This window comes from Lepidochelys olivacea (genome assembly GCF_965140295.1).
Source record: "Lepidochelys olivacea isolate rLepOli2 genome assembly, chromosome: 8".
Lineage (NCBI taxonomy): Eukaryota > Metazoa > Chordata > Testudines > Cheloniidae > Lepidochelys > Lepidochelys olivacea.
Genome location: NC_140418.1, coordinates 71,457,452 through 71,485,449, shown reverse-complemented (window position 1 = coordinate 71,485,449; position 27,998 = coordinate 71,457,452). Strand labels below are relative to the sequence as shown.

At 40.8% G+C, this 27,998-nt stretch overlaps 1 protein-coding gene across 2 annotated transcripts in view; it reads right to left on the bottom strand.

The window, feature by feature from the left end:
- PLPPR5 (phospholipid phosphatase related 5) overlaps positions 1–27,998 on the bottom strand; it is a 136,829-nt gene that overhangs the window by 53,598 nt on the left and 55,233 nt on the right. Inside the window, exons 2-3 of one of the 2 annotated variants that reach the window (XM_084635680.1) lie at positions 19,310–19,384; positions 748–936 (exon numbers count right to left, since the gene is read on the bottom strand). In XM_084635680.1, the coding sequence (XP_084491806.1) occupies positions 748–936; positions 19,310–19,378 (258 nt within the window). In that variant the 5' untranslated portion in view covers positions 19,379–19,384. Of the gene's footprint in view, positions 1–747; positions 2,226–19,309; positions 19,385–27,998 lie in introns of those variants that run through there. The other variant, XM_084635681.1, reaches the window with a different exon arrangement.

Sequence of the window (27,998 nt, the reverse complement as noted above, 5' to 3'; positions counted from 1 at the left end):
TGCACTAAAGAGAGCACTGTCTAGTCCAGTTTGCATATCAACTTACTTTCAGAAAATGAATGCACAGAAATATAGCTTTTGATGACTAGTAGCTGAAATATTGGCTTGTGGACGTTAGCAGCATAGGCTCCCCGAATATAGCCCACTGATCGGTGACTAACCCACATGCTTTGAAAAAAATAAATAAAATCACACACTTTTTTTTCTTGAAAGGAATCGATTTGTGGTTTCAAACGGAAAGGGGCAGGTTAAGACATCCGTGATAAAAATGAACTTCGGAGCAGTCCCCTGCAGACATTAGGAAATGGCCCCGGGCGTTGGGGATGGGGGGAGGTTGGGGGGCTTTGTTGCCCCTGGTTTCCATTGCCACTGATGGGGTATCTTGCAGCCCAAACACACGGGTATCTGGGAAAGCAGCAGGCCCCTTCCTAGAAGGGACTGAAAGGGAAAGACCCCCCCCCGGCATTTGTCCCCCCAAGAAATCGGCTCTCTCCTGCTCTCAGCCACGGCAAATGGTGGCTGCTGATTCATACTAACCAAGGAAATACCCCGTTATTCTGATCCTCCGCCAAGCCCTCGCCCTGCACCAAAGCCCGCAGCTGCCTCTCAGCAGGGTCCCCGGGCTCGGAGGGTGCCTTGCCAACCAGTTCACTCACGCGCGGGCGCTGGCTGGGCAGCGCAGCCCAGGGGCCGGAGCGCCGCCTGACTGGAGAAGGGGAGGGGAGGAGAGAAGCGGCTCTTGCTTACCACCAGCACCGGGACCCCTGCGGCCAGCGCGTAGAGGAGCGCCGGGGGCACGGCGCTGCTGTCCTCCGGGCCCGGGTAGGGCTTGCGATAGGAGCCCTCGTAGCAGAAGAAGCCCTGCACGTTGACCGTGAAGGTGTCCGTGTACTCGAAGTAATAAGCCAGCATCACGGTCCCTGCCATGATCACCATCTGGAAGTAAAGCATGCTGGTGAGCGCAGAGGGCACTGGCAGGCACTCCGGCTCCGGCGGCCGCGGCAGCCCCCCTCCCCGGCTGCGCGCTCCGCTCGCTCCCCGGCGGCATCCACCGGGGGAGGAGGCGGCTAGTCCGAGCCAGCAGCGGCGGCGGCGCCCGGGCGCAGGCTGGAGCACATGGGCAGCGCAGGAGGCTGGTTAGTCGCGGGCAGCGGCTCGGCCCATGGGCTAACGCCGGGCAGCTGCACCAGCACGGCCCGGGCACAAGCCCGTGCCCATGGGCTGCTCCTCTCAGGCGGCTGCGCCCGGGCACAGGCTCGTGCACTGGGGGAACAGGCGGCGGCTAGACCCGGGCAGCCGCGCCAGCTCCGTCCGGGCACGTGCAGGGGGAGGCGGGTCCCCTCCCTGGCCGCCGGAGCGGGGAGCCCGGCTGAGAAGCGGATCCGAGGGTTCCCCTCCAGTGGCGCTGGGGCCGCAGCGTTCGAGCCAAGCCCGCCCCCGGGCAGGTGCCTGACGCCTCTGCCCAGCGCCAGCCTCCCGCGGGAGGGAGGGAATCCCACAGTCACTCCGAGTCCGCCAGCTCAGTCCGCACGAGCCCGGCTCCGGGCAGGCAACGCAGCCGCCGCTCCTGGGCTGCCAAATCCGCCACCCTTAGGATTTTGTGTCTTTGTCCAAACAGCTGGAGCAATAATTGCCGGTGCTGAGCAGCCTTGCGCACAGCCCCTGCCGCCGCCTCCTCCACGCTAGCTGCTTGCTAGACTCGGCGGTGCAGAGCTCTCCTCCACAGCAGCCCGTGAGAAACGCACGCTGTCAGACTCCTCTTGCTCATCATCTGCTTTAACCTCGCTTTCCAAAACGCTGCACGGGGATTCCAGGGAGTTTAGCCTTCCCTGCCCCCCAAACCCTGCCCCAAACTCTGCCCTGTTGCAGTTTGTTTGCAAGACAAGCACATTGATGCTGCCTCTTTAGTGCCAAGGCTAGGTGCAGCTCGCGATCAGCGGGCAGCTCCCTAGAGGACCCTTGAGAGAGTCCCACCTGGAGCACTCCAGTGGGCAATGAGAGGGTGGGACAGCAGCAGAATGGACTGAGAGCTCCCCAGAGCCTGTTTCACCGCCAGGCTTATCGAACTTTAATTTAGTTAACCAGGTTGGACTATAAGAGGCTGATCCCAAACCCACTGAAGTCGGCAGCCGTCTTTCCGTTGTCTTTAGTGAGGCTCTGATCAGACCCTAAGCACACACTTTCTGTGCTCTGCTTCTTATGTGAAAACAACTTAATTCCTCAAACAAATATTTAGGCAGATGGGCATTAAGAATGTTTAAATTTCTAATAAATTCTCAGAAACCACAATATACTTCTCAATAGTACTATAACAATGCTATCTTACAGCAGTATAATGGTTAAATGCTTTTACTGTGTTATTGTTAATCTCTAAGGTGCCTCCTCCTTCTTTTTGTGTTATTTTTAAATGCTTCATATGTATATTTCCTTTATATAAGCTGCTACAGCACATGAATTGGATCTGACCTGAAAGAGGACAATGTATATTTAACTTTGGTAAAATAAAACAAATAAATACTCCATCCTTTGGGGAAATCACACTTACAGTATAAATGGGAAAAGGAGTCTTCTCATTTAAAAATGGAAGCTTTTTAAAGATTAAACAAAAAATGGTAAATTCTTTTACAGATATACTAATATATTCTTCAAAAAGTTATGCTCTGAGATCAGAACTCAGAAACAAATACAGATAAGTAACTTTAAGGTTGTGCCCCAAAAGGACAAAAGCCAGAGACTGTAATCAAAAAGCTCAAACGGTCTTTTACAAGGCCACACTGCTAACCTTAAATTCATTTAGAACTTTACTTGGCTTTGTTACTGCAATCAGGAAGTCTGATCTCAGTTGTGAACCAGATTTGCTTTCTCTGTTCATGCAGTATATGAGTGTTTTCCTGGCCATACTTGAGACTTGAAAAATTGGTTTACTTCCCAGCTTCAGGAGCATTAACTTGGTATTATCATGGTCTTGTAAGATGATGTTCATCTACATGCACTCATTTCTAACTACTGCATGAAAGAATATGTTCTTTATAGCTGTGGAGCAAACCAAGTCTAGTTTTGTTCATTTTGAACTTATTCTCCAAAAGAGGCCTTAAAAGAATTTGTTTGTATTTATCAGATTTCATTAGTTTGTTAGATAAACTGTTAATATACAGTGAGACATCTAGTGGTGAACTCTGCTCTGCCCAAAAATAGTTTTTATTTTCCTTAGTGCAGCTGCCAGGAGTCACTGAAAATGACCTATCTGTGTCAAAATCGCTCAATGTTAAGTGCATTGTTAGTTAGCTAAAAATATGCATAAGTATTGTTACAGGGCCTGATCCAATGCCATTTGAACTCAGTGGAAAGACTCCCGCTGATAGGCATCAGTTCAGGCCCATAGCTTCCTCTGTACTTCACTGGGAGTGCTACAGGAAAAGTGGCGACATTTGATGTTTAATATATGAGCATATGGTGTAGTGCTGTGTAACAAGGATTTTGGTCTTTTACTAATGTAAAATTGTTCCTTGTTGGGGGTACTAATTTTAAAGTAATTGAATATTTATTTCAGCAAATGGTGTATTGGAGCAGGACAAAATCACCAAGAGAATGTTATCTTTTTAATTTCTAGTTAATGCAACATATGTGAACATCCTACATTCTGGAATACCTGCTGTGTGGCAAATTCTCCTCCTGGATATGCAAACAGAACTGCCATTGCACACACTCATTAAAGGGCAGGAAATGGTCTTTCTTGTGCTGATAAAATGAGCCTGTTTGAAGCTTGTACAGAGGGTCATCAGTAGCAAAAAAGTGATGCATGTTTGGGAAAGAACAAGTAAGCTAAGGCTGCTGGGTCTTCATTGTTAATATGATTAATGTATTATCTGCTGTTTTTAAGTTCAACATAGGGCCTTTAAAGAAATTATTAAAAGCTTACAATTAAGAGACTTTACTCTTGTTTTTCTTTTGCTCTATAATGCTGTCAAATATTAGCTGGGCACTCTAAAGTATGTGGCTTCCAGAAACATTTAAATATATTGTACAGCAGACTGGAATAGATGTGATTCAGCATATTAATTCCTATACATTTTTCATTTGAGTTCCCAGTACATCACAAAATCTAGTCCCCACTAAATCTCAGAAAACACCATTACACAATTAGCACCCTGTTGGTTATCTCGGTAGAAAAAACAATGTCCGAATGGAAAATGAAAAATGAGCCATCCACTCCAACCAAGAAAACCTGGATTTTAATGGAAATATTATCAAGTGGATAAGTAATTTACTAATAGGTTTACCGAGTTAGAGTCTGATCCCGTGCCCCTAAAGTCAAATTGGCGTTTACAATCATTGTCACTATGATAGCTCTTCCATGGGGGGTTATGATTCCAAAAAGTGGAGAAATTATATAGAAAAATCTACACATTTTGTTTTTCATTGAGAATAATTGTGCATGATCTGAGCAAATTTTATTAGTGGAATACCAGTGGAAAATTGTACATGTTTAAATGGAATATTCACAGCCACAATTGCTTGTGGTTCTTAGTATCAGAATCCTGATGCAGGATCTGACCCAATATAGAATAATATTTTGAAAAAAGTGTAACAAGACTTGTGCAGCTGCTGCCCTTGCTATAGCTATTCTGAGAATCCTTAGAGGATTTGGTTCTGTAGGACTATCAGTCCTGCATCTTTGACAAGCCAAAATCAATTTTAAAATGGATGCATATTTTAAATTACAAGAGGATAAGCAAGCCTCTAGAACCAAGGGATAATGTCCCCCACCCCTTTTTATTCATAATTTAAAAGCCACCCTTTAAAACATTTTTATGCAAAAAAGTATAAAAACATAAAATAACTTTTAAACAGATTTTGAAAGCAAAGTTTCAGACTTGAATGAATATTTATGGCTGTTTTAGATAATGTTTTAAGAATTTTATAATATAAATGGTGACAAACAACCTGAACTATGGCAGTAAACACATAATCAAAAACCCCACGGCAAGACTACAGAATTATAGATATTCATGCCTGTTAAGTGTGTTCTGTTAAATCAGAAGCATCTTAAAAATGAAAGAAATACATTTCCTGATTAAAATCACTCAGATTACTTATTTTATGCTTGCTTCTTGCCAGTCAACAAGCTGGAAAAGTATAAGACTCCAGCAGCAGCAGCTACCACTGAGTTCTGGAGGAGTACTAGAGTCCACTATTAATATACAGGGACATTCTTGTGGCTTAAGAAGTATTCAACTCCCATTGAAATCATCCTGGAGTTGAGGACCGATGTTTACCATCCTAGGAGCACAGGGTATCTCAGAATTGGCCCCCCACAATTCCATTGTTTCAAAACAAATCAACATGCCACTTAAAAAAAAAGTAACTTGTAAAATGTATTTGCATACTGTGAAATAGTTGCTTGAACAGTCCAGAATATTTGGTATATTGTGAAACAAGGAGCAAAGTCCAAATATCTTTGAGTGTTTGACTAACAAAATCCAGTGTTGTACTTAACAGACACAAATATATTGTAACTCATTTTTTAAAAATGTAATTGAAGAAAAAAGTGTTCTAGAATCCTAGCACAATAAGATCTTCCATTAATCTGTTTCTTCCTCTCATTAGGCCCTCTAGAAGTTGCTATAAACCAAGGTGCAGGGCCACCTTAGTCCACATAGAAGAAGTTGTAATGTTGACAATGAGATTATCTGCATGAGCAAGGATTACTCACATGAGTAAAAGTGGCAGGTTAAGGCCCAGTGATTTAATCTAGTATCTGAAATTTAACCAAAAGTTCTAGAAGAGTGTTTGCTATGGTTTATCTCTAGAACTATGAATGTTTCAATGTAGTAGGAAACTATGTGATATGGCAAAGTTTACAAAAATGCTTGGGGATTCCTTTTGGAATACAGCATCAGACTCTGCAAGAATCCAAAATGTCAAATGTTTGGGTTTTCATATTCATAAACACTCCCCATTTGTGCATACAAACAAACATCTTGTACAGAATTAGCTTTATTCTGTGAATACACTGTTGGCTGATCAAGTGAAACCACAGCTACACATTATATTATGGGATGTAATATTTATTGGCTAAGCAGTTAAATATGCAAATGTTTGATTTAATAAACAAATACATGACCAAGGACACAAACCCCAATGATTAATGCAATCTACTAAGTATATTCTCTACTTACAGCATTCCTTTGATTTATACTAATAACATGCAGTGGCAGTTTGGCAGAGAAAGGCCAAGGGCCAACAGTTTCACCAGGTGCTGCAAATAGCATAAAAAAGTGAATTGGTCAAATTGCCCATCTAATCACAGATAAAAAGTAGGTGGCAAAACCTATATCAAAGAGTATCTTATTCAGGAATAGTCTCATTAATTTCAGTGAAATATTTCCAGTGAAGGGCCTTATGGATTCTTGTTTGTTTCCATAAATAGAGCTGAAGCTTCACTCTCTTGTAATATTTTGAAATAGTGACCTTCAGACTGAGGACACTGTTCCATTCAAAGACTTAAATCCATTTACCTTCAGGTGCCTCACATAGTTTGACAATATTTCCCAATGCAAAAACATATTATCCCTACAAAAAGGTGGGAAAGAAACAAAGCCAATAACTTACTGAAATGAAATCTGGTGAGTCAGAAAGGATGAACAAGCTACTGTAAGTACATCCAACTCAGTATCCTTCACAGGACGTTAGGTAGGGTCCTTACTCACATATTTACTGCTATGTTATTAAATCTATTAGTCCAAATTCTTTCCCTCAGCTACACTGGTGTATATTTGAACTCACTGCATTGACATTGGTGCCACAAACATTCAGGGAAGGGTGTAGGAACCTGCTCAGGATGGGGAGGATAGTGTATCTTGCTGTAGGAGACCTTCTGTCTCCCATCCCATTCCTGTTAAAAACCAAGAAATATCAGGGCCCAATTCTACCCATGGTTATACTCACACAAGGTGATTTTCACCCTTGTACAGAGGACTTATATAAAGTCTACACACCACTGAAGCCTTGAGTTGCATAGGCCCATGGGACCCATGCAGAGGGGTAATATTCCTCACAGTTCCCCTCAACTGCAATTAGAGCTATGTATGGGTGTTTGGAAGAATAATTTCCCCCCATTTTCTAAATATATTCTCCTGTTTAGCACTTTCTTTACCAAAGTGACAGAATCTGCCAACCCTATTGCTGTTCCAGTGCCACATTTCCATGCTACGCTAAGCCAGTCCTTCTGTAGGAGTATTTCTTGTTAGTATGGCACAAGAAAAAAGGTAAAGCACACACACACAATCTGTGGAGGTTCCTTTGCTCTGGCAGGAGAAGGAAAAAATAACTAGTAAGAGCCCCTAATTTATCAGAGGGGATCAAGACAGGAATTCCTGCAAATAGCAGGATGAATGTTTATTTTTAGGCAAATCTTCCTGGGGCTTGGAACACAAAGTGATTCTGATGGGGATTACATTAGAAATTAAAGAGGAGTGGTACTGACAGTCCTCTGAAAATGAAGGCCATATCCTGTATGAATTGTGATATCTGATTACTTTAGCTGTAGTGGAATATGAAGAAAATACTGATTGTGGGTTGTGTTGTTTTCTTTTAAACATGTTGTGGGTGAATCTGATGTAAATGAAGCTGAGGAAGTAATAGCTTTGACAACAGCCAGGCATAGTGCAGGTAGACATTGTGCATGCTTCCTCCACACAGCTCTGTTAATGCACCAATACAAAACCTGCACCCCCCTTGTAATTCCAATCTTGTCTCTTTACTCAACACAAACAGTGTGACTTTCTTGGTATGTGACTTCCTAATTGTTTTTCACTTGTAACAAAAAGCCAGCTGCAATTTACACTCTTCAGAAGTAAAACATACAGTTCTCTCTCCCATGTTCAATAACCGAGACACCTTTAAGAGTTAACCAACAGCGTATTTTGAATTCTTCAGTGGGGGAAGTTGGCAGATCCGATCTAGGTCTGATTTAAGGCTTCATCCAGTAAATACTTATGCAGATGAAAAACTATACTCACATGAGTAGTTCCATTGACCTACAGCCCAAACCAACTCCCACTTCTGTCCAGGGCTTAACTTCTCATAGAATACTTCCAGGATCCCACCAAGCCCCTCCACCCCTTCTCCACCTGTGGTGTCATGGCTCAGGGCTTCAGCCCCACGGAGGGATACACCAGGGCTCTGGGCTTCAGTTGCAGGGCCCCACTGACTCCCTGAAACTGGCTCATGGCTCCCCAAGGGCAACAGACACCCTCCGCCCCATCCCGTTGAGAACCACAACAGCGTCAGGCTGAAGTAAAGGTCTGAAAATATTTACCAGAGTTCTGCTCCCGACAGCTCTGGCTGAATTTAAACCCTGCTTATGTCCATGAAAAAACTACTGCTGTTTTCACTGGGAATTGGATTGGGCTCTTATTTACAAAACACCTGTACCTGAGGAATCACATCCTTAATTAGGAAGATATAAGGAAGAATATGTTCTAGGAGTGGAGCATATGACAGAGGATCAACAGTTTGTGGTTCTGTTCCCAGCTCAATGTGTGGTCTTAGACAAGTTACTAAATTTCCCAACTCTCCATCAGTTCATCTGTGAAATAGGAATAACAGAATTTATGAATCACTTAGTGATGACGAGACAAATAATTAGTATTATTGGTATTGTAGTAGCTCTTAAAGGTCCCATTATGCTAGACACAACACATGTGAAACAACAAAACACACTCTTCCCCAAAAAGCTTACAGGGTTTTACAATCTAAGCATATGAAGAGATACTGCAGCTGGAAGTAAAACAAATGGGAAGGAGGACAGGGTAACAGAGAAGTGATTGGAGTTTGAAATAATGAGTAGCAGTCACTGCACATCAAGTATTTAGCCATGATGCACATGGCAAAAGTGATTAATTTTTGTAAAGCGATTTGCTATCCTCAGATGAAAGTGGAGGTGAAAATCATTGTTGTGTGCAAGTTCTCAGCAGGGTAGAACAATACATTTGGAAAAGCAGAACGGGCATTATATATTGGGCCTGTACATCTGCCAAAAAATTTACAGCCTGTAGTTGCATACCCACTGTTAAACTCTTACTATAAAAAAAGAACAGGATTTTTAGTCAATGTATAAGTCAGTCTTTTATGTCTAGTAGTTTAAACTATTTCCCAGAAATCAGAATACTCATGTAACTCGAATATTTGACTGTCATAATGGTAATGTTATCTGATGTAAAAACTATAAATTAAATTAGAAAATTATTGCCACTGCTATAAAGTTATTGTCATCGCTGGTAGATGGCATTCCATTACTATCACATAATACGTAACTGAGTTTAAGATTGTAAATTACTCTGCATTTGGCAAACTTTAGCTCACTTTTTGGCACTACTGGTTAGATAAAAATTGCACGTGCAACCTCAGCAATTAAGAACAAGCTTCCAAGTCTCATCAGCTTAGAATATATAGTCATTGAGTAGCATTTCCTTAGGGAAAGAAATAATGGCCAGGGAACATTAGCATGGAATGCTGTGGGCTGAAACAATAGCTAATATAAGCAGAGTTCTGCCTTAATAGTGCAGCATGCAACTGAAAAATTACTCTGACCTGCACTATTTACACATTACATGATACATATCTAAATGCCTAGGTTTTATACACATTCCAAAATTAGTTCACATATTTGCACAATGCATAAAGGTCTTATGTTCAAATTCATGAAACTCCCTTTATATGTTATGTAAGTCATTTCACCAATTTGGATCTGGTAATGTTGCTATTGATCTAACTGTTCTTCTCCTAAAAAGAGTTGTATTTGCAGTTCATTCACAATAAATAAACGAGACTAATTAATACAATAATTATTTAAACATATTATATAGCTCTTATAAAGATGATCATAAATGCACTGTATCCGTCATCACATCAAGGTAACAAGCTTAGCCTTTTATCCACTTGAAAATCTATGCTGATGTTAACTGAGAAAGTTCTCAGCCCATCTAGGCACCTCTGTGTGGCGATTATGTTCTTACTCAGTGGTTAGTCATTCATAGAAACTCCTTGCCAGGGGATGTTGTAAAGTTCAAAATTATAACTAGGTTTAAAAAAAGAACTCGATAAGTTCATACAAGATAGGTCCATCAATGGCTATTAGCTGGGATGGGCAGGGATGCAACATCATACTCTGAGTGTCCTTAGCCTCTGTTTGCCAGAAGCTAGGAATAGATGACAGGGGATGGCTCGGTTGATGACTGCCTGTTCTGTTCATGCCCTCTGAAGCATCTGGCATTGGCCACTGGCAGAAGACAGGATACTAGGCTAGATGGACCATTGATCTGTCCCAGTATGGCCGTTCTTATGTTTTTTTTTTCTTATGTTCTTAGCTGAATAGGGAATGGTTATTGTTCCTTCCTAAATACCAATATATAATGGAGAAATTGCAATTTGACGATAAAAGGAATTATGGTTATTTATTTTTGATGGTCACAGCTAAAACTTCTTCACACTCCAGTGTGTCCATAAGAAGCTAGCAGAGCTTGCTTGTATGGTTTTCTATTCATTTTGGAAGGATCAGTAGCATCATGCAATTTTTGCCTACATAAACCCAACAAAGATGATCATTTTTAACCCACTATCATAGAACCATTTATTTCAAAATAAAAGCTGTGTGGCAGACTTGTACATTTAAAATACAACCCTCTCACAGGTAGAAGCATTTTAAAATGATATTTTTATTTATTAGTCTTTGTCTCATAAGAACTCTGTTCTTTTAGCTATTTACACATTAAAATAAGTGTGAGACCTGAATATCTTACATAAAGACTGCAGAACCATGTCCTCCTTGTTAAGCCTTCATGAAATAACCTTTGGAAAATGCAATGGGCAGTTTGCTAAAAAGATATAAATGTCTAGGGAGGCCATATATTTTCATGGTCTTAGCCTTGTTCCATAAAGTCATTGTTGGTTTCCAGCATGCTGAGGACTGTCTTTATAGTAACTAGGAGAGGAACCAAATTGGATTTAACCAAATTATTTAGCTTGTTAGACATCCTAATGTCCAGTTATTTAATTTCATTAGGAACACATTTGTTGGGAGTGAAGGCACATTCAGGCCTGACAGAGCATGCTCTGATCTAATGGCTTTACAGTTTAGCATATGCAGAATTGTGCATATGTAAGAAAATGCAGAATAATCCCGTTTCCAAGAAAACAGAACATAAACCAATCAGAAGGCTAGAAAAGACTGGTTTGAATTTGCAGAAAACCTGTACTGACAGGAAAGGAGAGTTAATAACGAAATTAAAGGCTAATACATATGTATAAGAAAAGATAACAAAAAAAGTTATATATAGCCAGTGTAACAAAAAAACTTAGGGAAGCCATGAACTGATTGGGACGACACCACAAGACTCTCCTACAATAAGCTTCCCACTTGCGAGTAACTGATCACTGTTTATGGGTGTTTTGCCTTACTAATCTGATCTGCTGAGTGGTGAATTTCTATCCAGCAACATTTAAAATTCCAGTTAGCAAAGAGTGACAGCCAGAAGGAATGAACATGATCTCAGATTTGTCCCAACTGACCTTGCATATATATATATATACAGTGATGCCAAACTCAGTAATAAGCTTAAGAAAATCAGTTATAGTGTATTAGCTGTGGATCTGTAAAGATGCATATATCTGTACATAAGGTCTCATTGTGTTCATGCACCCTATACTTAATAATTTTGCTCTCTTGACTTTGTAGCTAGCAGCTCCAGAGACAACAGTAATGATAATGGGGACACTGGGGAATTCTTGCCAGATACCCTTCTCTTAAAGGTAGAGAGGCTTAGAATGAGAAATGTTCATCATTGTTTCTATACAGCAATTTAAATCCACTGACAGTAGTTTCTACTTAATGCCAAATTTATATAATGTCTTGAATAGGTGCTTTCAGCTAAACCGGTCACTCTGTTTCTGTGCGTCCAGGAGAAATATTCACAACCTGGGTGTTTTAAAGAAATACAAAGTAATCAGATTTATAAGCCACAAGTACTGTTAGAAGGACAAAACCTTCCATCATTACTTTACTAGAAATATCAAAAAGTTACATCAGGAGTGCATGGCTTACAGAGAAAAGGAAGTTAGAGTTCTTTTTCATATCAGTGTGGTAAGGAGCTCAGTTTCCATCTCCCTGGGAGATCAAGTGAAGTAACTACTACTGAGGTACACCTCATCATGAAGTTTCCTCACTAAGCTCCTCTCAATGCATAATGGTTGAAGAGTCATAGTGGGACGAGGGGCTAGGGAGGGTCAAAACCTGGAAGACTAGAATCCAGGGGTGTTAGGAGGTATTGACCCCTGGAATTCTGCTTCCCCTGGCAGTATAGCTCCTGAGGGAGTCATGCTGTCATTGGTGCCTCCTTTTGTTGTGCCCAATTCCCTTGGAAAAAGGCATTGGGAGGGGAGAGACTCAATGCTGGTTCCATTGGTATTAATTACTTCAATTGTTTTCCTCTTGAAAATCCACCAGTAGTTCAGGAGAAACACTGAATGGCAGTTAGCTCACTGCTGACTATATTTGAGAGAGGATTACCCCTTTCGCGAGTCTCACATGCATCAGTTATTCACAGCTTATTCTCTACTGTTCAGCAAATCTTTAAATTTTTTAAACATTATTGCTTACTCGGGTTAAACTAGCTTACAAAAGCCAAGCTGGAAAATTGCTTCAGACAATTGCTCTACAAATAAAGAGCATTCGTTGAATGATTTTGCTTTGTTGGTCTTTTCCATTTTCGAACAAATGACAGTCTTCCAGTGCTTTTCTTGTCAGGAGAGGACATTAAAAAAAGTGATTAGCACAATTACCATTTTTCATCATCATCAGTTCTTTTCCTGTTATAGTTGCATTGCTCTCAGTGAATGATTAGTGCTGAAATCTTCTTCTTTGATATTTATCTCCATATTAGATGTGCTTGGAAGCTTAATTTTTCAGTTCATTGCCAAAAATAATTTGTTGCTACTTCTAAAATTGAAATCTCAAACACCGTTAGATATGGCTTTGTTTTCTAATAATGTATTGTTCCTATCTAGCAATTACTAACAGAAGACTGATTGCCTTACATAACTTTTTAAATAAAACTCTACCAAAATAAATTGAAATTAGTAGTGAATCATTCTCCTTTTTAACAAACAAGTTTATCCAGCAATAAGTTTAAATAATGCAGTCCACAAAGCAATCTAAGTGATTACTACAGCATCAGAATATGGCAGTGTTGTACAAAAGGCTTGGGTTAAAATAAAACAGGTTATGGCTATTGCTTTCATCTCAAGAAAGGAGGAATGATTGCCATGTGGGAGCAATATTCAATTCCTAAGAATGTATTTGTCTCTGAGTGCTACTTATTAAATGTTCCACATATCAGATCCAAATAAGATTTTCAAGGCCCAGCAATAAAACTCCTTTGGTGCACAGATTTGCAATTAAATCAGTCATGTGATCCACCTGAGCTGTTCATCATTTCTTCATATGTCACAAGATCGTCCTCTGCATCTTTCTTCTGCCTTCTGGGCTGTGATCCCATCAGAACTCATAAGCCAAATATGGTTGGGTCAAGTTAGTATTTGGTTGAAAGATGCTTACAAAAAACTCATATGCTACAGGAAGCGCTGTTGGAGATTCAATAGGCAGTATGCTTCCCCTAAGTCAGAACTGAACCAATGATCCAGCAAGGTGATAAGGGGCACTGGAGGTGTCACCGTTCATGTGAAATAAAGGCTCTACCCAGCTAAACTGTGTGTGTGTGTGTGTGAGAGAGAAAGAGAAAGAGAAAGAGAAAGAGAGAAAAAAATAAGTAGGATTTTCCCTAAATTCTTATATTTCCTTGTATTTTCAATTGGATAAAATAATCATTTTTTTTTATCCAGTCCTGTTAAGCTGTTTAAAGGCAACCAATGCATGGCAGTGATAGGTATTTATAACAGAGCTTCATACTAATAGGTTTTTCTGTTCACTTCCTTGTTTATTTACCAATGTCACTGATAAATCAGCTGCTGCTCACTTGCTTTGTTGGGACGCATTACTGTATCTTACGTGAAATTCCCCACTGGTCAGATTTATGAAACAATTAATAGGTACTGGTAGCAGTTATGTAGGTACTGGTAGCAGGGGAAAAAGGGAAAAGAAACTGGTAGGATGTGATAATTTTTTGAGCAGTAAATTTTAAAACATCTTTCCTAGACAGAAAATAAATACTGAAAAGCCCAAAGGGTAAAGTAAAGAATAAGACTGACTTCATACTGTTGAGTCAGCTGTAAATTATTCAAGTCATTTTGGTGCTCATCTATGAGAAAACTTAAGATTCAATGGGAAACGATTGCATAACATGCTCTGCAGAGTGCAGAACCAAAGCACAGATATAGATCATGTCAGGATGTCTTGAGGAACAAACTCAAACCACTACTCTACGGCTACCCAAAAAATATCCACAAAATCAAAACTGAAAAAAAGAGTAATCTCATCAGCATGATGAAATAGCGCGTGGGGCTCTGTTCTGAAAAACCTATGTCCCAAGTGCACAGAAGTAAGATTTTCATGAAATTTAGATAGAATGTAGCAGAAGGTAGATCTACCATCTGACTTACAAATAATAATTTTAAAAAAAATCAGTATTTGGACACATATATTACAGTTTTTCCAAGCAGTGACTGTCAAAGTTAAGGCCAAATTCAAGCCTATATTATATGAATTAGAGAAAAATAAGTTTAGCAGCTTTTAAAGGTATATGAGTGTGGGGGTGAAAAAATAGTTTTACTATAGATTCCAGTCAGATATTTTGCATGGATATTTCTCAAAAACAGATGAAAGCTAGAAACTTCACATTTGGCTTGTTCAGCAGTACCAGTTCAGTATTTTTAATGGCCTGAACATGTAAACCCCAAGCCCGTGACAGTGAGTATTGGGGCTTTAAATCAAGTAATTTTATGCAAGTGCTTTGGAATAGTTAGAATGTTTCCAGAAGGCCCTTTGGACAGCTGTGCTACAAGCACCTATTTAAGGACACCTCAATTAAGGAGGGATATTTAAGGATCACTCAGATATGGACAGTTAAGGATATGTGTTGTAAGGATGTGTACTTCATTAAATGGCAACTGAGTTAAAGCAGACTCCATTGACAATGACAGATAAGCAGGCTTCAGTTACAGGTGGCTCAATTAAAGATGCATTTGTTCTCTCCCAAAAGTCAAATAGGGTAAGAGCTCCATAAACTCTTCAGGCCTGATTATGTAGAGCATTAAGCCATCAAAAATACTGCAGCTACAGGGCCATGTAAGGAACTTTTGAGGTCTATTTGTAAAGCTGGTGGAGCGTGTATATTCTACAAGCCCAACAGTGCTGGTTCAAAGTATTTTGAACTTTATCAGCAAAGCCTGAAGAGCCTGTAAGCTCCAGAAGACATGCCGTTTGGGATTTTTTTCATTTTTCCCTAAGAAAAAAACCACCCAAAAGGCCACAGGAAAATTATACTGCATAACTTAACATCAGTATAACCTTAACATTGAGAAATCAAGCACCTTAAAGTCAGAGACCTGATTCTTCTCTGACATACACTGGTTTGTTAGCTATGTACACCCACACTAACTTCCTGATTTGTACCGGTTTGACTGGAGGATAATCAGACACAGTCCAGATAGTCCTGAAGTTACATTTTGTCACAACTTCAGCAGAGCCTTAATGCACATATTTAGAATTTCCTTTTCATGTTTTTCTTGTGAAATGTGAACTTTAATATATTATTGCCTAGATTATTAAGACATCAATGCCCCTATGATGTATAAAATGATTGAGTCAGCAGTACAGAAGAAACCTTAACTTCTGGAATTGCAGGACTGAGTGAGTTTTCAACTTTGCACTTGCATTAACATCTTTTGTTCTAGAAGCATAGAGTAGAACCCAACTTGTCTTCCAGATCAGAAGGAGTTTACAAGCTAGCATTTAAAAAAAAAAAAAAACACACAGAAAACCTCATTGTTTACAAATAAAAAAATTCAACAAAGTTTGGACAAGACATGATTGGGGCTCTGACAACATGGAACCCCACAGTGTTTTAGAGTCCCTTTTCAGAGTACTTTAAGGCTACTTTTGATTCTTCCCTCCCTCCCAGTTTATAAATAACCAGGTATATGAAAATACTAGCAAGACAGAGAGGAGTATGACACTAGCAGAAAGTTTGGCCTGGGAGCCAACTTTCAGAAAGAGCGAGCTCTTATTCCAGTTTGTAGCACCCCCAGCAACTCTCTTCAGTATGCCCTAAATTTAAACCAGTATAAGCACCTGCCTTTCCTTTCCTCTCCTCCTGATTCTAGCTACTATCTATGAAAATATCATGGGTTAGTGAAATGGTGACAAGAGTGTTATCTCCCTTCCTTCCGTGCAGCTTTACCTGGAGTAAACTTAAAAATAGAATCTAACTAGAGTAGTGATTATTCATCTCCAGAGCGCCCTGATCTAACTTCTGACCAATCCCACATCTTTTCTTCTCTGACTTTAGGAAGTAGATCCTTATATAAGCTCAGCTTGATTTAAACAGCCTCAGCTGCATCTACTTGAAAACCAGCTGGGAGTGACTACCTGAGCTGCCCGTGTACTCTGGCTGGGAATTAACCCTGCAAACCCCAGCCGCTAACTGAGTCAGTAGGATTTTCTCCTTGGAAATTCCTGGGGTGGAGTGTGGCAGGGCATGAGGTTCCCCCCAGTCCCCAAGGGGCACTAAAAGACATGTAACCCATCACATAAAGTGATGTGTATTTGTCTCCAGATGTATTCTAGCAGATAAGAAATTACTGGTTCATCACCTTTCAGGGAAGGAAATTTTCTGATAGATTTACGCACTGATTGGGTTAGTTGTAGAATAAACTGTTGAAATAAAACTGGATGAAGCTGCAGGCAAGTCATTTAGTTATTAGTGTGCACTCTTGGGAACAAAACTTCCCCCTAATACACCGCCCAGCCAAATGAGCTTTGCACAGGGGTTAGGACTTCAAAGACTGAGGGAACAAGGGGCTATTTCATGGCCACAACAGAAGCCTCAGTGCTGCAGCAGCCCCCAGGATGCCTGTGCCCTCCCGCTGCACATAGGGGGTTTGACTGGTTGATCTGCATCCACTAGCCCTTTCCTAAACCCCTCCACAATCTAAGTAAATATATGATTTATACCCTATCATGTCTTCCGTGGCTGTGATTGAATAAATTTCCTCTCCTGGAAAAATGAGACAAGCGAAACAGGGTTTTCAGAACAAATGTTGAAGGCAAACCTTTTCATCAGCCCATTCCACTCTACACTAGGAGCTCAAAGATTACATATTTCTCCTATCTGTTGCTTAAAAGAAAGTTACAGCTGTTTAACACATGCACTGGCCTTTGATGATGAATAGTATTAATAACAACATAGTATTTATAAGTAGAGTATAGATATTCTATAGTAGTGTTTTTTACCCATGCATCTCAAAGCCTTTAGCAAAAATAGGTCATTCGTATTAGCCACATTTTACATATGAGGTGACAGAGGCATGAAAAGGTTAGGTGATTTTCTCCCAAATTCCCACACAGAGATTCTAGAATAAGATCTAGGCCTCCTGACTCTTTGTCTACAGCCCTACCTGCTGGACTATGCTGATTCTATGTAGTAGATTCTATGTTGCAAACTGTACAGATAGCATCAGGACATTAACGAGTTTTTGGATCTCCGAACACTTTGAGATTTGACAGTCTGGAAGCCTTGCAGCTTGATGTTGTCTCAGTGCCACATAACACAACTAAGGAAAGCCAATGGATCTGCAGTGTATGTATGTCACTGCAGAGCATAAACATTACCTGAAAGGAGTGAACATAAATTGCCAAGTTACAAACCTCATTGAAATTATGTGACAGAAATAATACAAGACAATGAAGGCATTTACCATCCAAACAGAAGTAACTTTTAAAATGTGCTGATAAAGGAGAAAAGTAACATAGCCAGGAGAAGAAAAGAGGAGATTAGAAACTTGTACAGAGAAGGTTGTTCAAGTTACAACCTTCACATCAGAAAGACTTCTTTGTTTGGTGTGTTGTTATGGTCTCCCTCCAACAGATTGGTGTGTTGTTATGGTCTCCCTCCAACAGATTATGTTACCCTATATCTCTCTATGGGCCTATCACTACAATATCAGAGCACCTTGCAATTATCAATGCATTTTTCCTCACAACACCACTGTGAGGTAGGGAGGTACTATTATCCCCATTTTGCAGATGGGAAACAGGCACTGAGAAACTAGGTGACTTGTCCAAGATCACATGGGCAGTCTGTGATGGAACAGGAACTGAATCCAAGCTGGCCAAATCCCAAGCAAGCACTCTAGCTACTGGACCTCTCTTGGCTGTAACTATGTATATATGGATATAACAATATATATAACTATAGATAGATAGATAACTATAACTAATTAACTAACTGTATATATATTCGCAAAAAGAAAAGGAGTACTTGTGGCACCTTAGAGACTAACCAATTTATTTGAGCATAAGCTTTCGTGAGCTACAGCTCACTTCATCGAATGCATAAAGTGGAAAATACAGTGAGGAGATTTATATACACACAGACCATGAAAAAATGGGTGTTTATCATACACATTGTAAAGAGAGTGATCACTTAAGATGAGCTATTACCAGCAGGAGAGTGGGGTGAGGGGAGAGAAAACCTTTTGAAGTGATAATCAAGGTGGGCCATTTCCAGCACATTTCCAGGAGATGTCAAATTACCCATTATGAATTTATTCTGTGATGGCCCTAATTCCCATCTCTGCTACCTGACCCACTGTATTACTTTGAACAAGTCACTTAACCTCCCATCACCTCAGTTTCCCCATCTTTAAAATGGGGAGGATGATATTTACCATCCTTTGTAAAGTGCTCTGAGATCAATGGGTGAAAAGAACTAGAGGAGTATAGTACTGAGAATTAGTACATTAGCAAGCCAATGAGGGAAAGCTTCCACCACCAATGTCTGTGCTGGTCTTTTTGAGAGGTACTTTAGTCTCCAGGATGTGATCCACTTAAAATGGAAAGTGCCAATATGCAGGACCCTGTTGTTTCCCTTTCATGCTCAAAATGAAACAAAAAATTGCAGTGATGGGACCTAAATGTTATTCATACAGGGAAATGTGATTGCCAGCTAATAGATGACATTCAATAATGTGTACCAAAATGTCAGAGTACTTTGATAAGTATGTTCATGTGGTGAGAGCTCTTTCTTTGAAAAATCTCTGGTAACTTTTCAGTGTATCTCAAGTGTTTTCTTACCTCAACTAATATGAAGCATGGTAAAACTGTGTAGCTTCTCCGAGTCTGATGCCTGCTGTTTGAAATCATGTTCCCCTGTGAAGGAAATAAAGCACATTGTGTACATCCATAAAGAATTATAGAATCATACAATCATAGAAATGTAGAGCTGGACAGGACCTCAAGAAGTCATCAGGTCCAGCCCTCTGTGCTGTGGCATGACCAAGTAAACTAGACCATCCCTGACAACTGTTTGTCCAACTTGTTTTTAAAAGCTTCCAAAAGTGGGAACTCCATGACTTCCCCGGAAGTCTATTCCAGAGCTTAGCTATCCTTAGAGTTAGAAAGATTTTCCTAATATCTAACCGAAATCTCCCTGAGTGCAGATTAATCCCATTACTTCTTGTCCTACCTTCAGTGGACATGGAGAACAACGGATCATGGTCCTCTTTATAATAGCTCTTAACATATTGGAAGACTGTTATCAGGTCCCTCACTCACATCAATCTTCTTTTCTCAAGACTACACAAGCCCATTTTTTTTAACCTTTCCTTAGAGGTCAGGTTTTCTAAACCTTTTATCATTTTTGTTGCTCTCCCCTGGACTTCTTCCGATTTGTCCACATATTTTCTAAACTGTGGTGAAAATATGGTGCCCAGAACTTGACACAGCACTCTAGCTGGGGCCTCACCAGTGCCGAGTATGGAGGGACAATTACCTCCTGTGTCTTATATACAATACTGTTAATATACCACAGAATCATATTAGTCTTTTTTTTGTAGCTGCATCACATTGATGACTCATATTCAATTTATGGTCTACTATAACCTCCAGATCCTTTTCAGCAGTATGACCACCTAGACAGTTATTCCCCATTTTGTAAAAGTAGTGCATTTGATTTTTCCTTCCTGTCAGAAGTACTTTGCACTGGTTTTGATTGAATTTCATCTTGCTCAACTCAGACCAAATCTCCTCCCATTTGTCAAGGTCATTTTAAATTTTAAACCTGTCCTCCAAAGAGCTTGTAACACTTCCCAGTTTGGTGTCACCTTCAGATTTTATCAGCATACTCTCTACTCCATTATCCACTTCATTAATGAAAATATTGAATAGTACTGGACCCAGGATGCCCCCTGTGGAGCCCCAGTAGATACACCCTCCCAGTGTGACAGCATACCATTGATTACTCTTTGAGGACATTCTTTCAACCAGTTGTGCACCCATCTTATAGTAATTTCATCTAGACCACATTTCCCTAGTTTGCTTAGGAGAATGGTATACTGCACTGTGTCAAAAGCCTCAGTAAAATCAAGGTACATCACATCTACTTCCCTCACATCCAATAGGTCAATAACCTTATCAAAGAAGGAAATTAAGTTGGTTTAGCATGATTTGTTCTTGACAAATCCATGCTGGCTATTTCTTATAACCCTATTAGCTTCCAGGTGCTTAGAAATTGATTGTTTAATAATTTGCTCCAGTATCTTTCCAGTATTGAAGTTACACTGACTGGTCTTGCATTCCCTGGGACCTCCTTGTTCCTCTTTTTAAGATAAAAAGAAAAGGAGTACTTGTGGCACCTTTGGTTAGTCTCTAAGGTGCCACAAGTACTCCTTTTCTTTTTGCGAATACAGACTAACACGGCTGTTACTCTGAAACCTTTTTAAGATAGGTACTATATTTGCCCTTCTCCAGTCTTATGGGACCTCTCCAGTCCTCAAGGTAATTCCTAACCTCCCTGAGATTGCTTCAGCTAGTTCCTTAAGTACACTAGGATGAACCTCATGAAGACCTGCCAACTTGAATATCTCTAGCTTACCTAAATAGTTTTTAACCTGTCCTTTCCTTATTTTGGCTTGCCTTCCTTGTCACTTCCTTCCTCTTTCTCTCACTCCAAGTGTATTTAAAGAGCCTCTTATTGCCTTTTATGTCCCTTGAAAGTTGTAACTCATTTTGCACTTTAGCCTTTCTGATTTTGTCCTTACATATTTGTGGTATTCTTTTGTACTCCTCCTTATCAATCTGACCATATTTCCACTTTTTGTAGGATCCCCTTTTGATTTTCAGGTCATTAAAGAGCTCCTGTTTGAGCTCTATTGGCTTCTTACTACTCTTCCTATTTTTCCTTTTCATTGGAATAGGCTGCAGTTGTGTCTTTAATGTTGTTTCCTTGAGGAACTGCAGGCTCTCCTGAACTTCTTTTTCCTTTAGATTTTCTTCCCATGGGAACTTACCTGCATCTCTGTTAGTGTTCTTTTTTTTGAAATCCATTATCCTTATTCTTCTGCTCTCACACCTTCCTTTCCTGAGTCATGAAATCTATCATTTCATGATCACTGTCAACCAAATTGTCTTTCACCTTTGGATTCACTAATAATTCCTCCTAGTTGGTCAGAATCAAGTCAAAAATGGCTATCCCCCTGTTTACTTCTCCACTTTCTGGAACAAAAAGTTGCTCCAGATACATTCCAAGAATTTACTGGAAATTTTGACATTGTCAAGAACTGTTTGCTCATAGCAGACCAAATAAGAACTGGTTTACACACAAACTTGCACCAAAATAAGTGTTAATTACAACTGATTTAGTTTTTTCAGTGCCAGTCTGTTTGTAGACATTAATTCTGGAATAAAAGTGATTCAAGTTTACTTTGGTAAGGTTGGCTTGTTACTGGCCTGTGCTAAATTGAATGTGTGATGGGTTAGACCCCGCCCCCGCCATCCAGGATGCCACTTGCTGTGCTGGGGTCTCACTCAGCTTTCTGGCCCCGCCAGCCTGGATTTCCCTTGTCCTGGGTTGCTGTGCAGGCTCTCAAGCCCCTTTCCAGCACACACCCTGGCAAGACCACATCCAGCTGCAGACACAGACTGCAGTCAGATCTGTTTCAGAGTAGCAGCTGTGTTAGTCTGTATTCACAAAAAGGAAAGGAGTACTTGTGGCACCTTAGAGACTAACCAATTTATTTGAGCATAAGCTTTCGTGAGCTACAGCTCACTAAAGTGCCACAAGTACTCCTTTTCTTTTAGTCAGATCTGTGTGAGAAGATTCAGCCAGCACTCACGTGCACAACCACTGTGAAGAGGTAAACCTCAGATAATATTATCTTGGACTGTATAGAAGATCTTCACAGCGCAAGCTCATAAAAATTCGTCCTCTCCCTCAATGTGAAGAGAGACATGCACAGCTTCTTGCCTCCCCCATATGGATTACACAAACTGGGTTATGTTATAAACAAGAAATAAGTTTATTACCTACAAAAGATAGATTTTAAGTGATTATAAGGGATAGCAAACAGAACAAAGCAGATTACTAAGCAAATAAAACAAAACACGCAAACTAACCTTGATTCACTAAAGAAACAGGTTACAAAATGTAAATTTTCACCCTAAATGTTGAACTAGGCAGGATGCAGAGTTTCTGTAGCTCAGAGTTCCAGTTATTTCTCTTTAAAGACTAGACTCCTCTGTCTCAGTCTGGACTCAGCCCTTGCCTTTCCCACCACTCAGTTCCTTTGTCTCTTCAGGTACTTTCAGCAGTCTTTCTTCTTGGGCAGGAAGGCAAACAGAGAAGAGTCCTGTTTGCCTTACTCCCCAGCCTTAAATAAGATTTATATAAGGCAGGAATCTTTTTGTTTCCCAGTATTGACCTCACTCTCCTTTTAGTGGAAAATTACTAGAAGTCCATGATAGTGTTTAGTACCAGGTGACAGGACCACCTGACCTAGTAGTATCACAGTTATGTCCCAGGACTTCTCTCAGGAAGGAGAGAGATTAGTATCTTTAAAGTCTTGTTGTTTCTTCCTAATGGCCCATCAAAGCTGATGGTCTGTTGTCTGGTGGGTGTCTCCCAGATACACACACAGTTGTAATTGCTATGTAGTCAATATTCCTAACTTTAGATACAGAAATGATACATGCATACAAATTGGATAATCACATTCAGTAAATAATAACCTTTCCAATGATACCTTACAAGACTCATCTTGCATAAAATATATCTCAGTTATGCCATATACATATCATAAGCATATTTCCATAAAGAGTACAGGATGTAATGTCACAGAATGTAGCCATGTTTATTCCAAAATAAGAGTATCCACACAGAGATTTACACCTAAAATCAAATTAGTTAAATCTTTGCAAGTCTGTGTTCTGAGCAACCCTAATAATCCATCTCTGTTCAGCAAATACAATGCAAAAAAATTTAAAGTCATATTAATGGGGACTATAGGGACATAAATCAAAATTGAAGAAGAAAAACTGGAGAAGACGGACAATTTTATGTATCTTGGAAGTACCATCAGCCAAGATGGTACTAGTTCTGAGGAAATATGAAGAAAAATTGGAAAGGCAAATGCTGCATTTGGAAGACTCAAAAACATCTGGCAACTCAAAACATCTCCCTCAAGACAAAACTGAATGTGTACAAAGCAATTGTTACCAACATCACAACATATAGCAGTGAGACATGGCAAGTTACCAAGAAAGATACTCAAAAGCTGGATGCATTTCATCACAAATGTCTGAGAAGAATATTGGGAATAACATATAGAGATAGGAAGATGAATGAAGAAGTCAGAAAATTACTGGACAAGGTACCCCCTCATAAATAACCTACAAAGGAAGGCATCAGTGGCTGGGATGTGCTGAGAATGGAAAAAGAATGTTTACCAATACCGCCCTTGAATGGAAGCCAGAAAACACAGGAAGAAAGAGAGGAAGACTGTGAATAACATGGAAACTAACAGTTCTGAATGACATCGAGCACCTCAACATGAAATGGGAAGATTTGGAGAGAAGGTCAGTTGACAGGCAAGGATGGCAAATGTGGGTAGCCCAATGTGCAGCAAAGCATGGGATGGACTAAGGTCTAAGATTCAGCAAATTACTTAACCCTGTGTTTTGGTCCTATTGATAGCAATGGGACTTAAGCAGGAGCTTAAATTAAGTACATACTTAAGTGCTTTTCTGAATAGGGATGGACTTAAAGAGCCTGTAAGGTGCTGAGTGTCTCCCATTTACTTCCTTGGGAGTTGAGGTTGCTCAGCATCTTGAGGGGTCAAGCCCAAGTTTTGCTGCCTATGAACAGTGACCATCTTCCAACTTTTCTGAGCATCGCCTGGCATGGTGAACAGGAGCTGCCTGGAGTGGGGAAGGTTAGATGAAAAGCAGAAGTGCCAGAAAAAAATGCAATCCTTCTTCTTTATTTAAGTGAACTCAAAAGATCTGACCAAATAATGGTCAGGCTTTGAGCCAGGAAGGATAGGAATTAGAACTCTCTCAAATGCAGCATTGGCTTGCATTAAAAGGGATTCAGGGAATCTGCCTGGAAAATATATCTTCATTCCCATTTCTCTCTTATTTTCCCCTTCCCCGGCCCTTACACTGGTCTCACAGACCTTTTCCTCTCCCCGTTTCCCCATTGTCTCCCCACCCCTATGTTTTCCAATATTCTTTTTTTACTTCCTTTTGTCCCCTTCTCTGCTTCTCCCTGTGCCCCTTGCTCTTCCTCTTCTCTCTCTCATTGTCTCATTCCGCATTCCTGCCTTGTTCTATTCCTTTCTCTCCTCCCTGGCTTTCCTCTGCTGTTTCTCCCCCTTGCTTCTTTGTCTTGCTTCCCCCCATTACCCTATAAATTGTCTTTTGTTCTTGCCATGTCCTCTCTTTTCTTTTCTCTGCTGCCCCATGTAGCTCTCCTGCCACACTTCATCTCTCCTATCTCGTTCTTACATGCTTCCCAAATCTCTCTTTGTATCCTCTCCTTTATTTAGAGCATTAATAAGGAAGGCAGTGTCAGCTGGTTCTTCTCCTTAATGATCTGCCTCCCAGTTCCCTCCATCCTGTGCTTTACTTCTGCATACTTCTTGCTGAGTTAGGGACTGGAGGATGCAGAAGACAGTGCACTGAAGAGATGAGTCAAACAAGCCACTACCAAGCAACATCAGAAAAACAAATTCCAGTGTGTGGGTGACGCCTTTGTGAACTGGTTCCCAGAGACCCACAGTATCTATTGGACCCGGTGTGAGTGGGGTTAGGGAGAATCTGGTGATGTGCATACGAGTGGTAGCCCTGTTCAGTGCCATATTGCTTGGGCTGGGAGTGGGTAGCTTTCACATTGAGACCCTGTCATTCTGATCATTTTTAGGACAGCATTTAATTATATCAAATGCAGCAAATACTGTTTGCATTCAGCTCATGTTTACACAAAGCAATGAAGAAGAAAATGCTTCATAAAACAAGGGGCATGGCACGTGTTACCTGAAATCTGCCTCTGATTGTTAAAGACTGAGCATATTTACCAACAAGCAGAAAATGACGGCTCCTTTATATATCAATTTACTTTTATTCATCCAAGGTCAAATCCTGAAGTTTGTAGTTCTTCACTCCTTACTTAGCCAAAACACCCATTGACCCACTCCTCCCAACCTACATTGTTATATAATGTAAGCTATTAACCTGGCCTATGGAAATATGCATATATGGCTGCAGCATGTTAGGGCTAGGGGTCAGTTCATTAAAAAGAGAGGCCAGCATGGCTATTATTTATTATTTATTATTTACTGAGTGTGGAGAGTATGCTGAAGAGAAGAAAACAAAAGAAAGTAAAATCCCACTGCCAAGGCGCTTACAGGGCCAGCTCCTGGTTGTGGAGGTTCACTGAGGATGGGGATGGGAACACACAGAGAGCCCTTTCCCACAGCATGCTGCAGAGGACACAGCCTCAGGATTGTTGCTTGTGCTCCCTAGATACAAAGGATGATTGTCTAGCAATGTTGACAGCTCTCAGTGCCCCAAAAGGGGCATCATGGAGTCGTTTGAGTGGTGTCCAAGGGTGACTACCTCTCGGAGCACACAGGATTGTGAGTCACCATATTATCATCTGCCTCCAGCATCAGGGGGTATTGTCTGGGCTGGCTGGGTGCTAGCTCCCTAACACAACCAGCCTGACAGCCACTCAGCCCTGCCTTTGACTTGCAGGTTGACAACAGATGTACTGCAGCACATTCAAAGAGACCCTTGTGGTATCCAGGCCCTGATTACCAGATACACATAGAAATACCAGATCCTCTGTTCTCAAAAGAACAGCATGCTTCAGTTTACCAGTCTTACCTCCAGTATTACTCACAGCACTTGAGATTGGTTATAAAATAAAAAGAAACTTATTTTAAAAAGAATAGAGATTCAAATAAAAATCCATATGAAAGGCAGAAACAAATGGTTACATATAAAACCAAATCATATCCCATTTTCTAGAGACTAAACTTAACTAACAAGTTATCCTCCTAGCTAAAGAAGCTGAAACTCACCCAAAGTTCTCTCCAGCATCTTCAACCAAGACTGGTTGAAATCCCTTTTTCATGAACCAAATTCACTGTACGTTTACTTCCTAGGTGAAGGATGCTTGGGTGTCTCTTTGCACATTTAAATATACCAGAGCAGACCTTTGATGTTTACTTCACGATAGGGTTCCCCTCTCCCCTGCTGTTTACATCTTCTTGCTAGTTTCCTTCTGAAATCTCTGCCAGCTCTTTCTTAGCATTTGACTTGGAATGCAGATAGACTTCCATTGTAAGACATGCAACACACAATGATTCCACCCAGAGAAATGTGCCTCCCACCCACTGTCTGGAGAAGCTTGTCTCAAGACATGCTAGTTTGAATGTTTTTAACTACAGACCCAGAGAACATAATATTTAGTATATATACATAACTCCTCACATATTCACCGCACATATATCTCGCAATGATTATGATGACAATTGTCAAAGTCAGATTCAGGACTCACATAATTTGTTAGACCACTCTCTTTATTAGCAAAGCGTTTTGCTAATGCACCCAGATGTAAGCCCTGAATCTGACTTTGACAATTTGGAGGTCCCACCAAGATGGCAACCGTCTTCACTGGGGCTGTGTGACTCCTGACTATTCTTAGGACAGCCATGGCAAGCCAGCACCTGGGCATTTGGCACGAGCGGTCCTCCACCAGAACGGAAGGGTGCATGACCACAGTGAAGTCTACGCCATCGAACCTGTTGGTTCCCACTCTGTTCTGGTAGGGATCCCGGGATCTGACATCAGGAATCTGGTCAGGTAATTATTTCTGTGTTTTGTCCGGACTGAGGACTGTCTTGTCTCTGTGTCTATCCGTCCTCCCTGTGGTATGTTTGAGTCTGGGCGCCATCTCCATCCAGGGAGCGGCTGACCAAAGGGTTCCTGTCCCCACAGTCTGAGTGAGTGAAATCTGCACAATTGCAGCCACACCGCGCCTTGGGTAAAACCCTTGGTGTGAAAGCAAGGGCGATTGAGGCAGTAGCCTGTGGGCTCCTTTTGTGTGTTGCACCGGCATCGCTCTGACGAACCCGACTTTCCTTCTTGTGTGATTGGTGTGTAAAGTCCTCCTGTATGGGTAACCAGACGTCTAAGTTGGGACAGTTCCCTAAAGGAACGCTGTCTCAGTTTATGTATTTTAGGAAGAGTCTGGACTCCTGTAAATTTCTGGAAAAATGGTCTAGGCTAAGGGGGTCAGGTAGAGTGGCTACTACCACCACTACACTTCTGTCCCCAGAAGCCTTTACAGCTATTCTGAGGGAAAATGGGCCCTTTTCCCACAGAAATGGTCTATAAGAGACTGCTGCAGGCAGCAGGCAGAGAGAGAATCTGATCAAAATTATTTGACTATTGGGTAATGTAATCAAAATCACTAAAGGATGTA